The sequence below is a fragment of the Callospermophilus lateralis genome, chromosome 7 (genome assembly GCF_048772815.1).
Source record: "Callospermophilus lateralis isolate mCalLat2 chromosome 7, mCalLat2.hap1, whole genome shotgun sequence".
NCBI lineage: Eukaryota > Metazoa > Chordata > Mammalia > Rodentia > Sciuridae > Callospermophilus > Callospermophilus lateralis.
The window spans coordinates 118,214,458-118,236,238 of NC_135311.1; the positions used below are offsets into that span (position 1 = coordinate 118,214,458).

Here is a 21,781-nt window from a genome sequence, read left to right on the forward strand (position 1 = left end):
TAATATCATCTGTTTCATAAGGCTAGAGTGATGATTCTATGAAATGATGTATATAAAAGGCTTACCATAGTGCCTTGCAACAGTAAGTGCTCAATAAATGTTAGCTATTATTATTGCACTTGCATAAAGATTATAGCTAGTGGGCTGGGGTTGTAGCTCAGTGGGACAGCGCTTGCCTCGAATGTGTGAGGCACTGGGTTTGATCCTCAGCATCACATAAAAATAATAAATAAAAATAAAGTCATTGTGTCCTTCTACAAGTAAAGAAAAATATTTAAAAAAAAAAAGATTATAGATAGTGCTCAAAGCTCCTGAATTTTATATTGGTGGCATTTCCAAAATTGGTAACAGATAATTACATTCCTCAAAAGGGAAACACGTGACTTAACCCAGAATAGATGAGGTCAACCTTAAATAAGAAGAATATTAAACAAGGAGTCAGATGTCCCAGACTCCGGTGGTCACTTGACCACTCAGCTTTGAGACATGGATGAAGTCATTTACATTCTCCAATCCTTACTCTTCTCATCTGTAAAATGGGGAAAATACCCATCTTTTCTACCTCCCAGAGGATCAAAACAGCTAATAGTTATGAAAGCACTTTCCAAAAGCACTGCAAAAATAAGTTATAATCAATAGAACCAAAATAAATGCGTAAGGCACTGGGTTTGATCTGTGTTTAGTGAGAATTTTCTACAACCTTAACAATCCTGGGTGAATGATAAGTCTTCAAACCTGCAAAAGCTGAAATCAAACCAAGTAGGGAAAGATGTCTCTTGAGCAATTTCTAAGGACACCAGGCTGATCCTTTTCATGAAACTCAGTTTGTGACACAGTTACATAGTCTCTTTCCATATCATCTCATAAATGCAACAGTTGTTTCAATTACAAATTATTCATAGGAGGAAAGGAAGAAACACTTGTTGAGCATTTCTAATGCATTAGTCTTTACAATAAAATTTCTCTCATACATTATCTCATTTCATTCTCACAACAATCTTATAGCACATAATTATTATTACCCTCATTTATAGATGAGGAAATGGAAGTTCAAAGGAATTAAGTAATTTGCCCAGGGTCATCAACTGTTAAATTACTAGACTGAATTTGAACAGAGGTCTATTACATTCTGAAGTCCTGATCATGCCTTTAGTTGAGGGCCATATGTGAAGTAACTTAGCATAACACTTATACTGAAGTTTATCAAATAATGTGAATGTGGCAAACTAATTTATTTTTTTATAGGCATATGAAATTAGATTATGAGAGACTTTAAAAAATTAAACTTTAAGCAGCAAATTAAGGTGTGGTTTAATCACTCAGCTATGCAAACAAGTTCTAAGTAAACAAACTTGCAAAGTTTCCAAACTCCAATGGTAAGCCTAATTTTCTATGCACTAAAAACCAAAATTAAACATTCTACAAATAAGTCGTTAGGCAGCTAAGGTTTGAATATTAAAATTAATTCCACCATGGCCCTAAACCTGCCCTACTTAGCCAACGCATTAGAAACCTGTTGGGGGTTTGAGGTGGGTGTATCAGACTCCAATCACAGTGCAGCTTGGAATGGTCCCTCTGGTGGGCTGAGTGAGGGAGATAACCAGAGGCCAACACTACCCACCTGGAACTACAGTTTCCAAAGCACTTTCTCCTTTATTTGCTCCTCATAACCTCTCATAACCCATTAGAAGAGAACTCGGGTTATTGATGTCTGTACTGGGGTGCGCTGGCTAGAAATTCCCCTGTCACTCAAGGCTAACCCACATCATTCTGAGACTGACAGAAGCCAAACTTCGCGTTGGACATTTTGTCCCTTAGCCTTCAGGCGTCATGAGAAGTGTTTTGGGGAAGTTCTCCTTCATCTGAGGGATCTGGGCCATCTCCCAATAGAAAGAAAAACAGGGGTGCGGCCCCAAATCAAGAACACCCTTAGTAGTAGATGGGGGGTCCTTCCTGGGCTGGGCCAGGCCTCCGCATGCGCCGGTCTCAGGTTGTCATTTATGAAGCCCAAACTAGCCCTGGAGCACAGATCCTCTCCTGAGATTGGGTCAGGTCTCCCCTGTCCCCGGGGGCACGGGTCACCTTCCTGGGCCTCCCTCCCCTAGACCTCAAGATTCAGCCCAAGTCTTGAGGCTGGGGCGCGGTCCCCGCCCTCCCCGCCCTCGCCCGCCCGCCCGCTCGCTCGCGGCCCGGGTCAGCTCTCTCCGCCTTGTGCAGAAGGGCAGGGGTCCCCTTCCCCGAGGCCTGGAGGCCCGAACCCGGGTACGCACGGGCCGGTGAGGGCGACAGGGCAGAGACAGTCCCGCCCGCCCACCTGTCCGCCAGTCCCGGGCCCCGGGTCCGGCCCCGGCCCGAGCGCGCTCCTCACCGGGTCCCAGCGCCTCCATGGCGGCGGCGGGGGCCGCCTCGCCCCGGTCCCCGGTGCCTCCCGCTCCGGGCCCCGCCGCCGCCGCCGCCGCGTAACGCTTGATCTCCGGAATATTGGCGCTGGGGGGGCGCCGCGGAGACGCGGGCGCTGGGCAGGGGGCGGCGGCGGCGCCCAGCCCGGGGACAGGGACCCGGCTCCCGCGGCTCTTCCGGCCTCAGCGACAACAAAAACAATCCCCGCCGCCGCCGCCGCTGCCAGCGGGAGCGGGAGCTAGAGCTGGAGCCAGCGCGCGCGCCTGCCGGGTGGGGAGGAGGCGCCGGGCGCGCGCGGCCGGGGGTCCCGGTTGGCCAAGGGGGCGTGCGCGGCCCCGGGCGCGGGGTCCACTGAACCCGGCCGGGGACAGGGGGCGGGTTGCGGTGGGGACGGACGCGCGCCCGGAGGGGCAGTGCCCAGAGGACGTGTCGGGCACGCGCCCGCCGGCCCGCTTTGCCCTGAGCGCTTGTGGCGGCCATGGGGCAAATGGCTTTCGGGGCTACTTGGGACCACCACCAGGGTGTCAGGATGCTCAGCGACCCTCAAAAGATCTGAATTCCATCCCTGCTGATCCACAGGGGCAGTTCTCCACTTCTGTTGGTGTCCTGAGATTCACATCGGGTACCTCTCCTCTCTCTTCTAATCCTGTCTGTATGTCTCTTCTTTCTCCTGTCTTCTCCTGGGTCAGAGAACACTGGGTCACTTCAGGCACAGCAGTCCTCCTTCATTCCTTCATTCCACACTACCCACCTGGTTACCTTTCCCCATGTAGGTCCCCATGACAAGCACCTCTGGTCAGTAAGTCATCAGTCACCTTAGCAGCCAAGAGGCACTGTAGTAGCCCTCTCCAAGGTCAACCCAAACAGACCAGCATCAGTAAAGCTTTCAGTAGGGACCTCAAGTTGGGGAAGATAGGACAACAAGTCAAGAAGCAGATTTCTAGCAGTAGAACAAGAGAGCCCTGGGCTGCCAATTAAAAAGGTATGGTATATGCTTAATGTTTTAGTTTTCTAGGACTGCCAGGGCAAAGCATCACAGAGTATGTGGCTTAAATAACAAAAATTTATTTTCTTGCAGTTCTGGGGGCTAGAAGTATAAGATTTAGGGTCTGCAGGGTTGGTTTCTTCTGAAGTTTCTCTCGTTTACTTGTAGATGACTGTCTTCTCCCTGTGTCTTCACATGGTCTCCCGCCTGTGCTGTCTATCCAAATGTCCTCTTATAAGGACACCAGTGGTGTTGAATTAGGGCCCACCCTAAGGACCTCATTTTAACCTAATACTTTTTCAAATATTCTATCTCTGATTGTAATAACCTTCTGAAGTACTGAGATTAGGACTTCAACATATAAGTTGCGGGGCACATTTTAACACATTCCATGTGTAGTGAGATAATCATTTGAGCATCATTCACGTGCAACCATAAAGCCCAATAATTTTTGTATGTAATTATTTAAAAATGTCAAGGTCACACCGTGGCCAGATCCTGTATTAGAGGCTTCAGCCATTAATCTTTAGAGCTGCCTGTAGGATAGCTATTATTAAGGAAGGTATTTGTACACACAAGGAAACAGAAGCTCAGGGAAGCACAGTAAGTCAGTCTCTGTATTATGTATTATGCTTTAGTTAAGCGGGAAACATTGGAGTTCTAAATCCTGCATTCAAGTCCTGGATGATTCTGTCCCTGACCAGCTATGGAATGTGGACTTTTAATCTAGTAGTTAGAGATTCTAGTCTACTGATACCATATTCTATATTCTTTCTACAGCATCATGGGGGCATCTCTGTTAAACCAAATGTTAACTGGAAACCATAGTTGGGGACAGAAAGTTGAAAGGGGTTGAAGTATTCACTAAATGAATAGGCTGATGTACAACTAAAGAGGAAAAGAACAACCAACTAGAGCTTAAGTTTTGAGTTAAACCTAGTAGTCACCTCCCTTCTTCACCCCACACTAGGTTCCTCACACAATTTTAACAATTCTGGTGGCTCAAATAACCTTGTTTGAATCTGACTTTCCCTGGCCTACTTTCTTTCTTTAAAAAAAAAAAATCTTTATTTATTTTTGTGTGGTGCTGAGGATCAAACCCAGTGCTTCACATGTGCAAGGCAAGTGCTCTTCCACTGAGCTACAGCCCCAGGCCCCAGGCCCACTTTTTTTCTTTTCTTTTCTTTCTTTCTTTCTTTCTTTTTTTTTTTTTTTTTTGGTGGTGTTGGGGATTGAACCCAGGGCCATGGGCATGTGAGCCCAGGGCCACTTTCTAATACATTTTCTCTTTATTCTCTTTATTCTGTTTGGTACTCTATCTTATCCCCCCACCCCCAGTACTATGGATAGAGCCCAGGGCCTTATACATGCTAGGCAAGTGCTCTACCAGTGAGCTACATCCCCAGCCCTCTCTTTGGTACTCTGAGCAGAGGCCATAGATTGTTCTCTGGATTAAAAACAGCATTACCACTAGCTTCAGAAATCAGAGCATGAAATGTGTAGTATTTACCCTGTAATTTCAGTTAGCACCACAATGTCACTCACCTAAGTCTCTCAGTCCTGTCATTCTTTTTCGGGGGGTGGGTGGTACCAGGGATTGAAATCAGGGGCTTTTGACCACTGAGCCTCATCCCCAGCCCTATTTTGTATTTTATTTCGAGGCAGGGTCTCACTGAGTTGCTGAGGCTGGTTTTGGACTCACAGTCCTCCTGCCACAGCCTCCCGGGATTACACAGGTGTGTGCTGCTGTGCCTAACAGTCCTGTCATTCTTGACCATTCTGATTATCTCCATTCTCATTCCCAAACTCACTCCTATTTGGGTACCTACTGCCCCTTTCCTGAGATTAGGAACCCTTCCCTTCTGAGCCTTCCTGGATCAAAGTTGTATAGTCAACAAACTCCCCTACTCCTTGGTCTGTTCAGCAAGCCCTCCCTCCACTTCCTGCTGTGGCTGAGAAGAAGCCAAGCCCCAGAATACCACTTCCTCTTCAGCTCTCTCTGACCATGGCTGTTCATTCTCCTAAACCTCACATGCCTCTAGGATATGGTAAGGGTAAATAGAAAATTAATATAGTCACCCACAGTATGCCAAAACTTGAATCATATTTTTATATTAAAACCACTTGCCACCTGACTAAACCAATCCAGGACCTCCCTTGGTGGTGTAATGAACTCAGCTTCTGGTCTTATGTCTCAGTTCAGGCCCAGCTCTGGCTGTACTGAAAATCCTTGAGGGCAGGGCCCATGCTTTATTCAGATATTTGGTTTGTTGCTTAACAATCTACCAGGCACTGAATGCCTTTGGGGGGACATTTATGGAATGAATGAATGTGTAAATGGTAGAAGCTAAAAATGGTTTAGTGGAAACATCTGGGTGAAGTGCCAATATCTCTAAAGAACATGCTTTGAATCAGATTATCCTGGGTTCAAGTCCCAGGTCTGCAGCTTGCCTGCCAAGTACCTAGGGCAGGTTTTCTTAACTGCTCAAGGGTGTCTTGAAGAGGAAGTTAAATCCTATATGTGCATACTCTTGTATGCCTGGCAAAGAGTAAGCAAGTACCCCATAGTTCTCTGTCCTTCTACCCTTCCCCCAGTTAAAACCCACAATGTACTGTCTCTGCTCCACTGCTGCTGTTTTACTGTCCCTTGAGAAACAATAAGCTAGAGATCTCTACTCAGAACAACTGAGGAGAGCAGAGCCATCAGGGACTAATCATGTTTACACATCCTGGTCTGAGCCACCTGAGAGGGATTTGACTCACTGATCTGGAGGTGAGAGCCAGACACAGAGAACATGCTTGGTCAAAGTTCATGAATGAAACTGAACTTCTCAAATGTGTCAGTGCTCTCCTGAGGCCAGGCTGTGCCAAGGGGAGCCTCACTAGTGAATGCCAGGCCAAAAGGTAGAACTTGGGCCACCAGCGCTGCTTGTGGCACTCCATTTCTGTCTGGGCTACTCTCTGTTGGTGCTTTGACTCCCCAGCCTTTCTTCACATCAGCTTTCTCAAAATCTAGTGCTTAGAAGTTGAGGAGGAACTTCTTTGCAGGATATGGACTTTCACTCTTTTTTTAAATTTTTGTACCAGGGATTGAACCTGGGGCTTTTAACCACTGAGCCACATCCTTAGTCCTTTTTTATATTTTATTTAGAGAAAGGGTCCTGCTAAGTTGCTTAGGGCCTCGCTAAGTTGCTGAGGCTCACCTTGAGCTCTCAGTCCTCCTGGCTCAGCCTCCCAAATTGCTGGGATTACAGGTGTACGCCACCTTATCCAGCAACTTTCATTCTTCTTTAGCTGAGGAACCCCTTATTCAAAGAAACAAGCAAAAAAAATTAAGTGGAACTTAAAGAGAAGCTATTCTGGCTGAGAGATACAGAGACCCATACTGAACACTAGATTAATTTACCAAGAGCCGCCCCCTGATATCTAAATGGAATTACTGCCCACCTGTTCCTATTTCACTGGCACCCTTGCTCATTTGCCATTTTTTTCCTTTTTTTTTTCTGTTACTAGGAATTTAACCCTGAGGTGCTTTACCACTGAGCCACAACCTCAACCCTTTTTAATTTTTTTTTTTTTTTTTTTTTTTTTTGAGACAGGGCCTTGCTAAGTCGCTGAGGCTGGGCTTAAATTTGCTATCCTCCTGCTTCTGCCTCCCAAGGTACTGGGATTACAGATATGTGCCACCACCATACCCAGCTCATTGCATTTTTATTGAGATATAATTATTTTACCATAAAATGCATCATTTTAAAGTTTTACAATTCAGTGACGTTTATTGTATTCACAAGGTGCAACTATCAAATTCTAGAGTATTTTCATCTCCCCCAAAAAGAAACCTAAACCCATTAGCAGTCCCCACCCACTCTCTCCTCCTAACAACCCCTGAGAAACACTAATTGACTTCCTGTCTCTCTGAATCTGTCTATTCCAGCCATTTCATACAATTAGAATCATATCATATGGGACCTTTTATATTTGTTCTCTTCCATTTAGCATAATGTTTTCAGGGCTCACCTATGTTGTAGAATATATCAGTACTTTATTGCTTTTTAAAAAATATTTTTAGTTGTAGATGGACACAATAAAATAAATAAGAAATATTTATTTATTTTTATGTGGTGCTGAGGATTGAACCCAATGCCTCACATGTGTTAGGTAAACACATTACCACTGAGCCACAACCCCAGCTCCTTCATTGATTTTTATAGCTAATATTTCATTGTATGGACATACCACATTTTGTTTATCCATTCATCAGTTGGTGAACACTTGAGTTGTTTCCACCCTTTGGATATAATACTGCTACGAATATCTGTGTACTAGTTTTTTTATGTAGATATAAATTTTCGTTTCTTTTGAGTATAAACTAGGTCAGAATTGCTGGGTTATATAGTAACTATTTTTAACTTTTTGAGAAACTGCCCACTGGTTTTTCTCAGTGTCTACACAATTTTACATTCCTTCCAGCAATACATGAGAGTTCTAATTCTCTACATTCTTTCCAACCTTGATATTTTTAGGTTTTTCAAAAATATTTTTTAGTTGTCAATGGATCTTTATTTTATTAAATTTATTAATTTATTTTTTTGAGTACCAGGATTAAACTCAGGGACACTTGATCACTGAGCCACATCCCCAGCCGTATTTTGTATTTTATTCAGAGACAGGGTCTCACTGAGTTGCTTAGCACCTTGCTTTTGCTGAGGCTGGCTTTGAACTTGTGATCCTCCTCCCTCAGCCTCCCAAGCTGGTGGGATTACAGGTGTGGGCCACCACGCCTGATGGACCTATATTTTATTTATTTATTTGTACACGGTGCTGAGGATCAAACCCAGGGCCTCAAACATGCTGGGCAAGGGCTCTACCATTGAGTCACAACCTCAGCCCCAGTATTTTTTTCTTTAGTACAGCCATTATTGTAGGTATGAAGTGATATCTCATTGTGGTTTGTGTTTGCACTTCCCTAGGAACTAATGATATTGTATTTATGTTTTTGTGCTTATTGGCTGTTTATCTATTCAAATTCCAGGGCACTTTAAAAATTGGTTTATATCTCTTTCTTTAATTTTTGGATTACAGGATTCCTTTATACATTCTAAATACAAGTCCCTTACCAGATGTGTGATTTGCAAAAGTTTTTCCATTCTATGGATGATGATGATGATGATGATGATGATGATGATTTTAATGGCTTCTTGAAGCACAACAAAAGCTTCTAATTTAGATGCAGTTCAGTGCTGGGAGCCATTAGCCAAGTAGGTATGACAATTTCCTTGCCAGCGTACCCCATGTTGCTTAGTGGAAGGACTCGTGGAAATAGGACATTTTGCAGTAACATTGCATGTAAGGTGACCTTGCTCAAGGACCAGGGCGGATCCGGGTTTAGGGCGGTTCCAGGTTTAAGATTATTCCTGCTGGGAATAGGGCGTATCCTGCTGCCCGAGTTCCCCTTGAGTCTCTCCTGGGATTCAGAGAGTTATGGGGAGGCAGAGGAGGTGGATTTGGGCAGAGAACGTGGATTTCCCCAGAACGTGTTTGGAGAGGGCCGGTGTGAGATCAGGAATAAAGAATTGCTGTTTGAATCTACAAAGCTGTGAGTGGCTCGTGATTTTGTGCCCAGCCAGACTGCAGCAGTTCAGTTTATTTTTTTCTATGGTTGTGTCTGCTTTTTTTGTTATCGTATCTAAGAACTGTGAAGTAACACACTTTTCTATTAATCACTATCTGATGACTTATGTGGAAGATGTGTATTTAATACCAACTACCCTCTTGCTCCTTCCATTTGCCCATTTTAGTTATATCACTGCTGTGGTTTGAATATGGTTTGTCCCCTTCAAAATGTTGAAATGTAATTGCCAGTATAACAGTATTGAGAGGGAGTGAGATGGTGGGGCTTTTAAGAGATTAATGCCTTTCTTGATGGAGTGGATTAATTCTTGAAGGAGTGGGTTAGTTATCTCCAGAGTCAGTTTTTGTAACGTGAGGCTATTCCTTTTTTTTTTTTCCTTTTTCTTTTCTCTTCCACATGTACCTACCTACTTGGTTTTCCACTTATCTTACATGAAATGAAGTAGCATGAGGCCCTCACAGAGGCTGGCACCAAAATGACTTCCCAGCCTCCAGAACTGAGTTAAATAAACCTCTGTTTTTTTATAAATCACCCAGTGTTGGGTGTTCTGTTATAGCAACAGAAAACAGACTAAGAAAATCATGTTTTTTAAAAATATTTTGGTTTTTAGTTGTACACAATACCTTTATTTTGTTTATTTATTTTTATTGTGCTGAGGATCGAACCCAGGACCTCGCACGTGCTAGGCGAGTACTCTACTGCTGAGCCACAACCCCAGCCCCCAATGCTTTGTTTTTTTAAATTTTTTGGTAGTTGTGTATGGACAACATGCCTTTATTTATTTGTTTATTTTTATATGGTGCTAAGGATCAGACTCACTGCCTCACACATGCTAAGCAAGCACTCTGCCACTGAGCTACAGCCCCAGCCCCTGCTTTTTGTTAAAAATTTTGTCTTATTTTCTTTTTTTACTACATTAGCTTAATTACCTACTACTATGACTTGAATGTGTCCTGTGCCCCCAAATACATATATTGGAAACTTGATTTACAAAACAACAGTTAAGAAGTGGGACATTTGAGAGACCATAGGCCATGATGGTTCTACACTCATGATTGGATTAATGCTAAAATTTTAATCTCTTGATTTCTCTCTCAACTTCCACCATGGGGTAAAGAAGTAAGAAGGCCCTCTCAAGATTTCAGCACCTTGACATTAGATTCCTTGTGTCTAAAACTGTGAGAAATAAACTTAAAAAAAATTACTCACTGGGCACACTGGCACATGCCTATAATCCCAAATTCAAAGCCAGCCTCAGCAAAAGGGAGGCACTAAGCAATCTATGAGACCCTTTCTCTAAATAAAATACAAAATAGGGTTAGGAATGTGGCTCAGTGATCGAGTGCCTCTGAGTTCAATCCCTAGTACCCGTCCCCCACCCAAAAAAAAATTACTCAATCTCTGGTCTTCTTTTATAGCAAAACAAAATGGACAAAGCCACCTATCCACTATGGTATATATATATAACAATATATATATATATATATATATATATATATATATATATATATATATATTGTTAAGGTCTGTAAACAAGTCAGATTGGCACCTGTTATTTTGCCAGAGAAATGTTAGAGTCTGTAAACAAGTCTGGATGGCGCCTGGCAAAATGCCAGAGGGAGTGGTTTGTGAAGTAACAAAAGCGAGCCATTAAGTGTGGACATTCCTTATTGGTTGACTGCTGTATCTATTTTATGCTAATTAGATAAGCTGTGTAAAATGTATAAATCGCTCAGATCCTACAATAAACGGCTTCCACTCCTGCTGTATCAACATACACAAGTTGTTCGTCACCCCCCGGATATTTTGCTGCAGCCAGACTGCGGCAATATATATATATATATATATATATATTTTTTTTTTTTGGTAGTACTGGGGATTGAACCCAAGGTGCTCTACCACAGAACTACATCCACAGCCTTTTCTTTCTTTCTTTCTTTCTTTTTTTTTTTTAATTTTGAGACAGAGTCTTTCTGAACTACCCAGGCTGGGCTTGAACTTGTAATCTTCCTGCCTCAGCCTCCTGAGCAGCTGGGATTATAGGCATGTGCCACTGTGCCTGACTTAAAATACCTTTAAAACAATAAATAAATTAAACATTTATTGATATGACATTCACACAACAGAAAATTAGCCACTTTAAACAAGTCAATGTCAGTCCATATACTCAATGTTTAAAATTCCTCTCAAGCTGGACACATTGGCACATGTCTATAATCTCAGTGACTTGGAAGGCTAAGGCAGGAGGATCACAAGTTCAAGTCCAGCCTCAGAATTTAGCAAGCCCCTAACCAACTTAGCAAGACCCTGTCTCAAAATAAAAATAATAAGGGCTGAGGATGTGGTTAAGCACTCCTGGGCTCAACCCAGTACTGAAAAATAAAATTAAAATTAAATAAAATTCCTCTTAAGACTATTTTCTTATGGTCAAACATATACAATAAATGATTAATTGAATTTCTAGGCAGCATGTTCCTTGGTGGTCTCTATATTCTTACCCCAATCTAGGCTGCTGTACTGTGATTATTCTGGACCTCTCCTTTGCCCTCTCCTATATTTATATAATAAACCTGTGTTTACTAAATTCTACCTTTCCTCTTTCTAGAATTATTTCTTTATATATGTGGAGCACATCTTTCATGAGCTTCCTGAAAAAGGGAGCAAGTTAGGGGACTTGATTTTGTCTAATTTCACATTCTGGAAATGCCTCATGAAGCCAAACTCTTGAGATTAAAGGATCTCTGAAGTGCAAGGTTTATTGACCATTGCAGATGCTAGTCAGAAGGACCAGGTTCTAGGACAAGTTCCCACCACTACCAGCAGCAGGGCTGGAGAGCAGTTGGAAATATGTCTGCTACCAAGAGCCGAGGGCATTTTTAATAATGAGAAATTGAGGAAAGAAGACATATATTGTTTACATTAACCTACATTGGCTATATATAAGAGGGGTGGGATTACACTAAGGCAGGGAAAGTCTAGGGATAAGAGTGAAGTTCATAAGGAGAATTTATTGTTGCTTCTGGATTAGTTGGGATTGTAAGCAGGATATGGTGCCACCTAGATGATTATGATGGAATTCAGGGTTTCGGGGTTTTTTGTTTGTTTTGTTTTGTTTTTTGGTGCAAGGGATCTAACCTAGAGGCACTTTACCACTAAGCTGCACCCCCAACCCTTCTTTTATTTTTTATTTCGAGACAGGGTCTCACCAAGTTGCTTAGGCCTTGCTAAATTGCTGAGGCTAGCCTTGAATTTGCAATCCTCCTGTCTCAGCCTCCCAAACTGCTGGGGTTACAGGCATGTGCTACTGCACCTGGCTAGACTGCAGTGGCATTCCATTCTTAAATGGAATATGAAATAGCCTTTTGTTTTCAGCATATAGCTTGTTAACCGATTAACCTCTCCTAACTTTCTTCCTTATATCTTCTGACCCTTGTAAATTAAATTTAAGATATCTCAGAATTTTTCTCTTATCAGTCTTTATTCCATTCTCATACTTGCCTGATAGTTGATTTGATATGGAATTCTGGGTTAGACAATTTCCTAAAGGATGTTGAAGGCATTGTTCCACTGTTTCCCAGTTTTGCTACTGAGAAAACTGATGCCATTCTGATTCTTGATCCTTTGTATGTGACCTATTTTCCTCTCTGGAACTTTTTATAGAATCCTCTTTTTATATCTGGTGTGCTGGAATTTCAATGTAATATCTCTGGCTGTGAATTTCTGTTTTTAAAGTCATCATGCACTTGGTGAACCCTATTATTCTAAAAATCTTGTTCTTAAATTCTGGAATTTTTAAATACTATTTATTGGATAATTTCTTTTCCCACTTTCTCTTTTTCCCATTCTAGACCTCCTTTTAATGATTATTAAACTTGCTAAACTGATCTTTGTTTTCTTATATTTTCTGTATGTTTTTGTTCTACTCTCTGGAAAGCTTCCCCAACTATATCTTCTAATGTTTCTTTTTTTTTTTTTCTTTGAATACCCTCGATATTGTATTATAGAGTTTAGAACAGTGTAAAATTTTTACACAACTATGAAACAAAATTAAAATATTCCTAAAATTCAAAATTAAATGAAACAAGTGAATGCAGTTAGTAGTATGATTACCAAAGAAGAAAAAAATTTTTTTCACTATTATTTTTTTTTTATTGGTTATTCAAAACATTACAAAGATTTCAGAATCACATCGGTTACACATCCACATTTTTACATAATACCATAATAGTAACTGTTGTATTCTGCTACTTTTCCTATCCTCTACTATCCCCCCTCCCCTCCCCTCCCATCTTCCCTCTCTACCCCATCTACTGTAATTCATTTCTCTCCTTATTTTTTTCCCATTCCCCTCACAAACTCTTATATGTAATTTTGTATAACAATGAGGGTCTCCTTCCATTTCCAAGCAATTTCCCTTTTCTCTCCCTTTCCCTCCCACTTCATGACTCTGCTTAATGTTAATCTTTTCCTCCTGTTCTTCCTCCCTGCTCTGTTCTTGGTTGCTCTCATTATATCAAAGATGACATTTGGCATTTGTTTTTTAGGGATTGGCTAGCTTCACTTAGCATAATCTGCTCTAGTGCCATCCATTTCCCTGCAAATTCCATGATTTTGTCATCTCTTAGTGCTGCGTAGTACTCCATTGTGTATAAATGCCACATTTTTTTTATCCATTCATCTATTGAGGGGCATCGGGGTTGGTTCCACAGTCTAGCTATTGTGAATTGTGCTGCTATGAACATCGATGTGGCAGTATCCCTGTAGTACGCTCTTTTGAGGTCTTCAGGGAATAGTCCGAGAAGGGCAATAGCTGGGTCAAAAGGTGGTTCCATTCCCAGCTTTCCCAGGAATCTCCATACTGCTTTCCATATTGGCCTCACCATTTTGCAGTCCCACCAGCAATGTATAAGAGTACCCTTTTCCCCACATCCTCGCCAGCACTTGTTATTGTTCGACTTCATAATGGCTGCCAATCTTACTGGAGTGAGATGGTATCTTAGGGTGGTTTTGATTTGCATTTCTCTGACTGCTAGAGATGGTGAGCATTTTTTCATGTACTTGTTGATTGATTGTATGTCCTCCTCTGAGAAGTGTCTGTTCAGGTCTTTGGCCCATTTGTTGATTGGGTTATTTGTTTTCTTATAGTTTAATTTTTTGAGTTCTTTGTATACTCTGGATATTAGGGCTCTATCTGAAGTGTGAGGAGTAAAAATTTGTTCCCATGATGTAGGCTCCCTATTTACCTCTCTTATTGTTTCTCTTGCTGAGAAAAAACTTTTTAGTTTAAGTAAGTCCCATTTGTTGATTCTTGTTTTTAACTCTTGTGCTATGGGTGTCCTATTAAGGAATTTGGAGCCCGACCCCACAATATGTAGATCGGAGCCAACCTTTTCATCTATCAGACGCATAGTCTCTGATTTGATATCAAGGTCCTTGATCCATTTTGAGTTAACTTTTGTGCATGGCGAGAGGAGGGGATTCAGTTTCATTTTATTGCATATGGATTTCCAGTTTTCCCAGCACCATTTGTTGAAGATGCTATCCTTCCTCCATTGCATGCTTTTAGCCCCTTTATCGAATATAAGATAGTTGTAATTTTGTGGATTGGTTTCTGTGTCCTCTATTCTATACCATTGGTCCACCCGCCTGTTTTGGTACCAGTACCATGCTGTTTTTGTTACTATTGCTTTGTAGTACAGTTTGAAATCTGGTATCGCTACACCTCCTGATTCACACTTCCTGCTTAGAATTGCTTTTGCTATTCTGGGTCTTTTATTTTTCCATATGAATTTCATGATTGCTTTATCTATTTCTACAAGAAATGCCGTTGGGATTTTGATTGGCATTGCATTGAACCTATAGAGAACTTTTGGTAATATTGCCATTTTGATGATGTTAGTTCTGCCTATCCATGAACAGGGTATATTTTTCCATCTTCTGAGATCTTCTTCTATTTCTCTCTTTAGGGTTCTGTAGTTTTCATTGTATAAATCTTTCACCTCTTTTGTTAGGTTGATTCCCAAGTATTTTATTTTTTTTGAGGATATTGTGAATGGGGTAGATGTCCTCATTTCCAGTTCAGAAGATTTGTCGCTGATATACAGGAATGCCTTTGATTTATGCGTGTTGATTTTATATCCAGCCACTTTGCTGAATTCATTTATTAGCTCTAGTAGTTTCTTTGTAGACCCTTTTGTGTCTTCTAGGTATAGGATCATATCATCCGCAAATAGTGATAATTTAAGTTCTTCTTTTCCTATTTTTATGCCTTTAATTTCTTTCGTCTGTCTAATTGCTCTGGCCAGTGTTTCGAGAACTATATTGAATAGAAGTGGTGAGAGAGGGCATCCCTGTCTTGTTCCAGATTTTAGAGGGAATGCCTTCAGTTTTTTTTCCATTTAGAATGATGCTAGCCTGAGGCTAATGTTTCTAATGAGGCTAATGTCTTCTAATGTTTCTATTAAATTTTTAGAATTTCAATCATTATATTATACAACTTCCGAGGGGTTTTTTTTTGTAGTTTTATGTACTTGTTTTATGGGGGGTAATGTCTTCTTTTTTAAAATACCTTTATTTTATTTTTATTGATTTTTATGTGGTGCTGAGGGATGGAACCCAGTGCCTCATAAATGTGAGGCAAGTGCGCCATTGCTGAGCCACAACCTCGGCCCCTAATATCTTCTTCTTCTTCTTTTTTTTTTTTTAAATATGTTTTTTAGTTGTAGATGGACACAATATCTTTATTTATATATTTTTATGTGGTGCTGGGGATTGAACATGAAATGTTTGTTTCTTAAAATTTTTTAAGTTGTTGTTGGAACTTTATTTTATTTATTTATTTATATGTGGTGCTGAGTGTCAAACCCAGTGTCTCACGCATGCTAGGCAAGCACTGTACCACTGAGCTACTTCCCCTAGCCTTCCACCATAGTTTTTAATGTTTTCCTGCTTCCTCTTCTGATTCTGTTTCCTCTATATTCCTCCTGGGGGTCATCTGTTTCTACTTTAGTTGCCTTTCTTACATGTTTGATGGTATTTCATTATCCATTTAAATTTTGGAGTAATGCAATTAACTGGGGCTGGGGAGATAAATAAGTACATAAATAAATAAATAATTTTTTAAGTAAGTTTTAATTATACAGTTTTATACAAATTTGTACAGAAGTCATGCTTATTTTCTGGTGGGCTTTACGTATGTGGTAATGTGTTTGAATCTTTTCACTGGAAGACCTAAACCTATCTGAGTTTGTAGACTTTTCTCTTTTAAAAAAAATCTTGTTTTACTTATTGATAGACCTTTATTTTATTTATTTATATGTGGTGCTGAGAATCGAACCCAGTGCCTCACACATGCCAGGCAAGTATGCTACCGCTGAGCCCCAGCCCCAGCCCTGTTGGCTTTTCTCTTAGTCAATTTCCCTGGGGGGGGGGGGGGAATTGATCCTCTAATCTCCAGGCAGAGATATGCATTTGACTGCTATTATTCTCAGAACTGAGTGAGGTGGCCAAGGGTATCACCATTGTGTGTGTGTGTGTATGTGGTGCTGGGGATTGAATACCAGGCCTGTGTGCATGCAAGGCAAGCACTCTACCAACTGAGCTATATCCTCAGCCCGAAGGTATCACCACTTGATATACAGACTTCCATTTAATCCTCTGAGCATGGCTTACTAGAGGATTGCAAGGAACAAGAAGGAGAACTGCAGATTGAAACTGATTGAACAAGGAGAATATGAAAGATGAAGTTGGAGAGAAGGTGGTGGTCATGCTGAAAATTAGGGCTTTGTGGACCATTTTGAGAAATAGGATTTTTACTCTGAATGATTCAGAAATTACAAAAGGGTTTGAGCAGAAGTAACATATCATAATATTACTTTAATTTTAAAAGAATCAAAATAGATTTTAGGAATGGGTGGAAGTGTCATGAGTTGAATTGTGTCCCTCAAAAAACAGATGTGTGGGGGCTGAGGTTGTGGCTCAGTAGTAGGGCACTTGCCTAGCATATGTGAAGCTCTGGGTTTGATTCTCAGCACTGCATATAAGTAAATGAATAAAATAAAGGTCCATCAACAACTAAAAAAAAAAAAAATATGCTGTGTGGTGGTGCACAATTGTAATCCCAGCAACTTGGGAGGCTGAAAGAGGAGGATCCCACCTTCACTGTTAGCCATGGCAACTTAGTGAGACCTTGTCACAAAACAAAAAAATAAAAAGGTCTAAGGATGTGGCTCAGGGGTAGAGTGTTCCTGGGTTCAATTTTTTGTACAACATCATTAGGATGGGCCCTAATCCAATATGAGATCTTTTTAAAAAGGGAAATTCAAAACAAACACAGACATGTTTGGAAGACAATGTGATGAAATACAGGGAGAAGACCATGTAAAGACAGAGGATTGAGTGGTAGATCTCCAAACCAAGGAACATCAAAGACTACTGACAAACCACCAGAAAGGAAGAGGCAAGGAAAGTTTCCTCTGTAGGCTTCAGAAGGAGTATGACCCTGCTAATACCTTGATTTCAGACTTCTGGCCTCCAGAACTGAGAGATAATACATTTCTATTGTTAAAAGCCATTAGTTTGTGACACTTTGTTATAACAACTCTAAGAAACCAATATAGGGAGCAAAGGTAGAAACAGGAAGACCAAGAAACAGGCTATTGTGATGACCCAGGAAGTATTAAAGATGGACTGACTAAAGATGGTAGCGGTGAATTCTGGCTATGTTTTGAACATAGAACTGACAGAATTTGCTGATGGAATAAATATGACATATGAGAAAAGAAAAGCCATTAAAGATAATTCCAAATTTTCAGTCTGTTAGTGCCCCAGGTACCTGCATCTGTATTCCTTAGGCCTTTCCCAGAAGTAAAATTCCTACCTTAGACTGGAAGTGCTGAGAAATTAACCCTGCCTTGAAGAAACTCTCAACCAGCAATTCTCTGGAGTTGATGTATAAATATTCACACTCCCTTCCTCCTGGGGTGGGATAATTCTGAGGCTTGAGTTTTATTCTGTTTCCTTTCAGGATTAAGATCCAGTCAATCAATTAATAGTCCATCCTTATTGGCTGCCTTCACTTCCCTACTCTCCTACTGGTGGCTCCTATATCTTTAAAATAAACTTCTTATACATTAGTCCTTACCTCAGGGTCTTTTTGGGGAAACTCAAACTAAAACATAGGTTTGAGCAACTGAAAAGACTTTTATCCATATTGTTTTATTAGTAAGTTGACATTTATTAAGATGAAGGAGACTTTGATTGTTGCAGGTTCTTAGAGCAGAAGGTCAGTAGTACATTTTGAACACATTAATTTTGAGGTGACTGTCACATGACCCGATGAAGAAGTTGAGTAGATACAGAGGTAACAGACTAGATTCAGGGGAAAGATTGGCCTAAAAATATGCTTTTGAGATGGGTGGGCTTTCAGGGAGAAAGATACCTTCACTGGATAGAGAACCAGATCTGTGAGCAGGAGGAGCCATGCTTGTCCCTTTGGTTACATGAACAAAAGCTCTAGTGTATGCTTGTACCTGATCAATTAGAACAAAAACACAGTCAATTTCAATGTCACCAGATTCAAGGTACCCAGGACTGATTTATGGCTAGACTGAATAACCAAGAAGAAATATTTCAAACCCCCCAAATTGAATGATTGACATGGGATTTGATTTTCACAAAAGCTTACCTGAGATCCTGCACTTTTCTTCCCAGGAAAATCATATATATAATCAGAAGCTCAACCCTGAGGGCGTCACTCATTTTCTCTGAGAGATGAGGGGTGTCCATGCCTTTAAGGTGTGTATACTTTTGCTTTGTTGTCCTTTAACAAATCTTTGCTCTTGCCTTGCTTTTGAAACATTCTGAAATTCCTTTCAGGGGTGTAAATCAAGAGCCCCCTGGATTGAGTTAAGGTTCCCCTGCCCCCTTGGAGGAAACTCCTCAGACCCTTGTCCAGTGAGTGCTATTCTGGGGGTTTGGGAGTATAGCTCAGTGGTAAAGTGATTACATAGCATGCACAAAGCCCTGGGTTTGATCCCACAAAAAAAGGAAAGAAGAAAAATAAATAAATAAATGTCAGAAGTTGCTGATCTGGTTTGAATGTATCTCCCTAAAATGTCTCAAATATGTATGTTGATAGTATTTGGAGGTAGGACTTTTGGGAGGTAATTAGGGTTAAAGGAGGTGATGAGAGTAGAGCCTTCATGGTGGAATTAGTGTATTTGTAAGAAGAGGAAGAGAGACCTAAACTTACTTGCTCTTGCTCTCTTGCCATGTGGGTCCCTGTGTGATGTTACAACCAGCAAGAAGGCCCTCACCAGATGCCTGCACCTTGACATTGAACTTCCCAGCATTCAGATCTAAATTTCTAAATTTCTTCTTTTCATAAATTACCCAGTGTGTATTATAGCAACATAAAACAGATTAATACAGGAGTCAATAGCATATAGATAATATTTAGAACCATGGAGCCAGGTGCTATCACTAAAGCAGTGAATGTAAATGGAGAAAAGAGGTTCTAATATTGAGTCCAAGGCACTGTACATTTAAAAGTCAAGGAAATGAAGATACCGAAAAGAATACCTAGTAAGATTGAAAGAAAGAAGAGAATGTAGAATCTGAGAAACAGAAGGAGGCAAGTATTGTATTAGTTTCTTTTTCTTTCTTTTAGTCTCCCTCATTTATTTGGAGACTAAAACATCTAGCTATCCTTTTTTGTTGTTGCTGTTCATTTGCATCAAAGATTCAGATATTAAAAGGTTGATTTGAATTCTATATCCATTTATGGGCTTTGTTAGTTGGTGGCTTTACATATTAGAAGCCCCAATTTCAGATAATTTCTATGAGGATGCTCAGTTTCTCCAAAGAAGATTTCTCCATTGTTAGGCCTGGGGAAGGAATAGCCTAGCCACGGCATACGAGATTGCAGGGGCTGGAATGGGAATGGACAGAGAAAGAAGTGTGTTCTCATCATTCAGTATGTAGATTTCCAGTGAATTTTCTTTTTTTGATTGCTCCAAAAATAAACCTCCCAGACTCCTGCAGGGAAGAGTAGTCCTCTGACAGGTGCTAGATTATAGAGAGGGATTAGGCTAGCAGATCCTTATAGACCCTTTCAACTAACTCTCTTGTCTTCAACCCACCCTTCTTTCTGGATCTTTCTACATGAGTTCCTGGGTCCTCTAGTATCAAGCTTAGCTAGAGCTTTGTGGCAGGAAACGGCTTGCTTCTCATTAGCACCACCTCTGCAGACACTTGGTGTACTGCTTTCTCAGCATTGCTAATTTTTGCACTTAGTTTTCTATCTTCTCATCCTCTGAGGTCTCTCTCCCACTCTTTTTATCCTCGTGGGTTTATTCTGGTTTTATTCTTTTGCTGTCATTTTTGTGAGGCTCCAAGAAGGAGAAGAGATAAACATATGTGTTCAAACCATCATTTTTCTTTCTAACAACCACATAGCAAATGTGTAATAATTTTATAGGTTCTGGGACCAGAATTTTGGGAGAGGTGTTAAGTTCTTCCCTGAAGAAGCCACATTTCTTGGAGTTTATGGTGACTCTGGAGTCCTCAGAGTACTCCTTATTTTCTTTTTCCCAGAGGCTAGAAGTGGATCAGAAGTATTTCTGCCTGGTCCATCCATCTATTTTTTGCAGCTATCTGACGGCAGATGTATTTTCTACTTCACAAGGAGCCAACTAAAACTGACTCTTCTCTGTCAAGCCTTATGTATTAATGAGATCCACATAGTAGGTTCTATGTACACTGCATGAAGTCCTTAAAATAGTGGTAATTGTGAAAAGGAATCTCCAAATTATATGGGATAAATGTTTGGAAACTTTGTGTGCAATGGGTAAGAATGAGTTAGACCACAAATTTAAATTTATATAATCATTCACATGTCCTAGTATTTCTGCCAAAGTTGATACTAATAATAATTTAAAACACTTTAATTCTGGTGCAGTGGTGTGTACCTGTAATCCCAGTGACTCAGGAGACTGAGACAGGAGGATCACAAGTCCAAGGCCAGTCTCAGCAACTTAGTGAGGCCCTTTTCTCAAATTGAACGATAAAAAAGTGGTTCAGTGGTAACGTGTCCTTGGGTTCAATCTTCAGTACCAGAAAAAAAAAATAAAAAAAAAAATAAAAAAACCCCAAAAACAGAAACAAAAGAAATTTTTTAATAATGCTTGTTATAAGCCAGTACTAATCCAAGTACTTCCATGTTAATTTATCACATAAATAATTATATATTAAGCATATAATCTCAACAACACTGTGAGGTAGGTACTACCTTTATCTCTAATTTACTTCTAAAGAAATCAAAACACAAGCTAGGCATGGTTTAATCCCAGTGACTTAGGAGGCTGAGACAGGAGGATTGCATGTTCAAGGCCAGTCTCGGAAATTTGGTGAGACCCATCTCAGAATAAAAAACACAAAGGGATGGGGATGTAACTCAGTGGTAAAGAAGGTTCAATCCCTAGTACCAACAAAGAGAGAGAGAGAGAGAGAGAGAGAGAGAGAGAGATATCAAAGCACAAGAGTTAAATTCAAGACTAGAGTATGTTTGTGTGTGTGTGTGTGTGTGTGTGTGTGTGTGTGTGTGTGTATTCCTGAGGATTTAACCAAGAACATCTACCACTGAGATACACCCTGAGCCCTTTTTTATTTTTATTTTGAGGCAGGGTCTTTCTAAATTGCTGAGCCTCAAACTTGCAACTTTCCTGCCTCAGTCTCCTAAATTGCTGGGCTTACACCCCTAGCTA

General features: G+C 40.7%; 1 protein-coding gene across 3 annotated transcripts in view; it reads right to left on the bottom strand.

Annotated features, from left to right (window-relative positions):
* LOC143403101 (protein argonaute-4) overlaps nt 1-2,438 on the bottom strand; it is a 39,867-nt gene extending 37,429 nt beyond the window's left edge. For all 3 annotated transcript variants that reach the window (XM_076860758.2, XM_076860759.2, XM_076860757.2), the window contains exon 1: nt 2,369-2,438. In XM_076860758.2, coding sequence (XP_076716873.1) covers nt 2,369-2,387 — 19 coding nt within the window. In that variant the 5' untranslated portion in view covers nt 2,388-2,438. The remainder of the gene's footprint in view (nt 1-2,368) is intronic.
* Between the last annotated feature and the right edge of the window lie 19,343 nt (nt 2,439-21,781).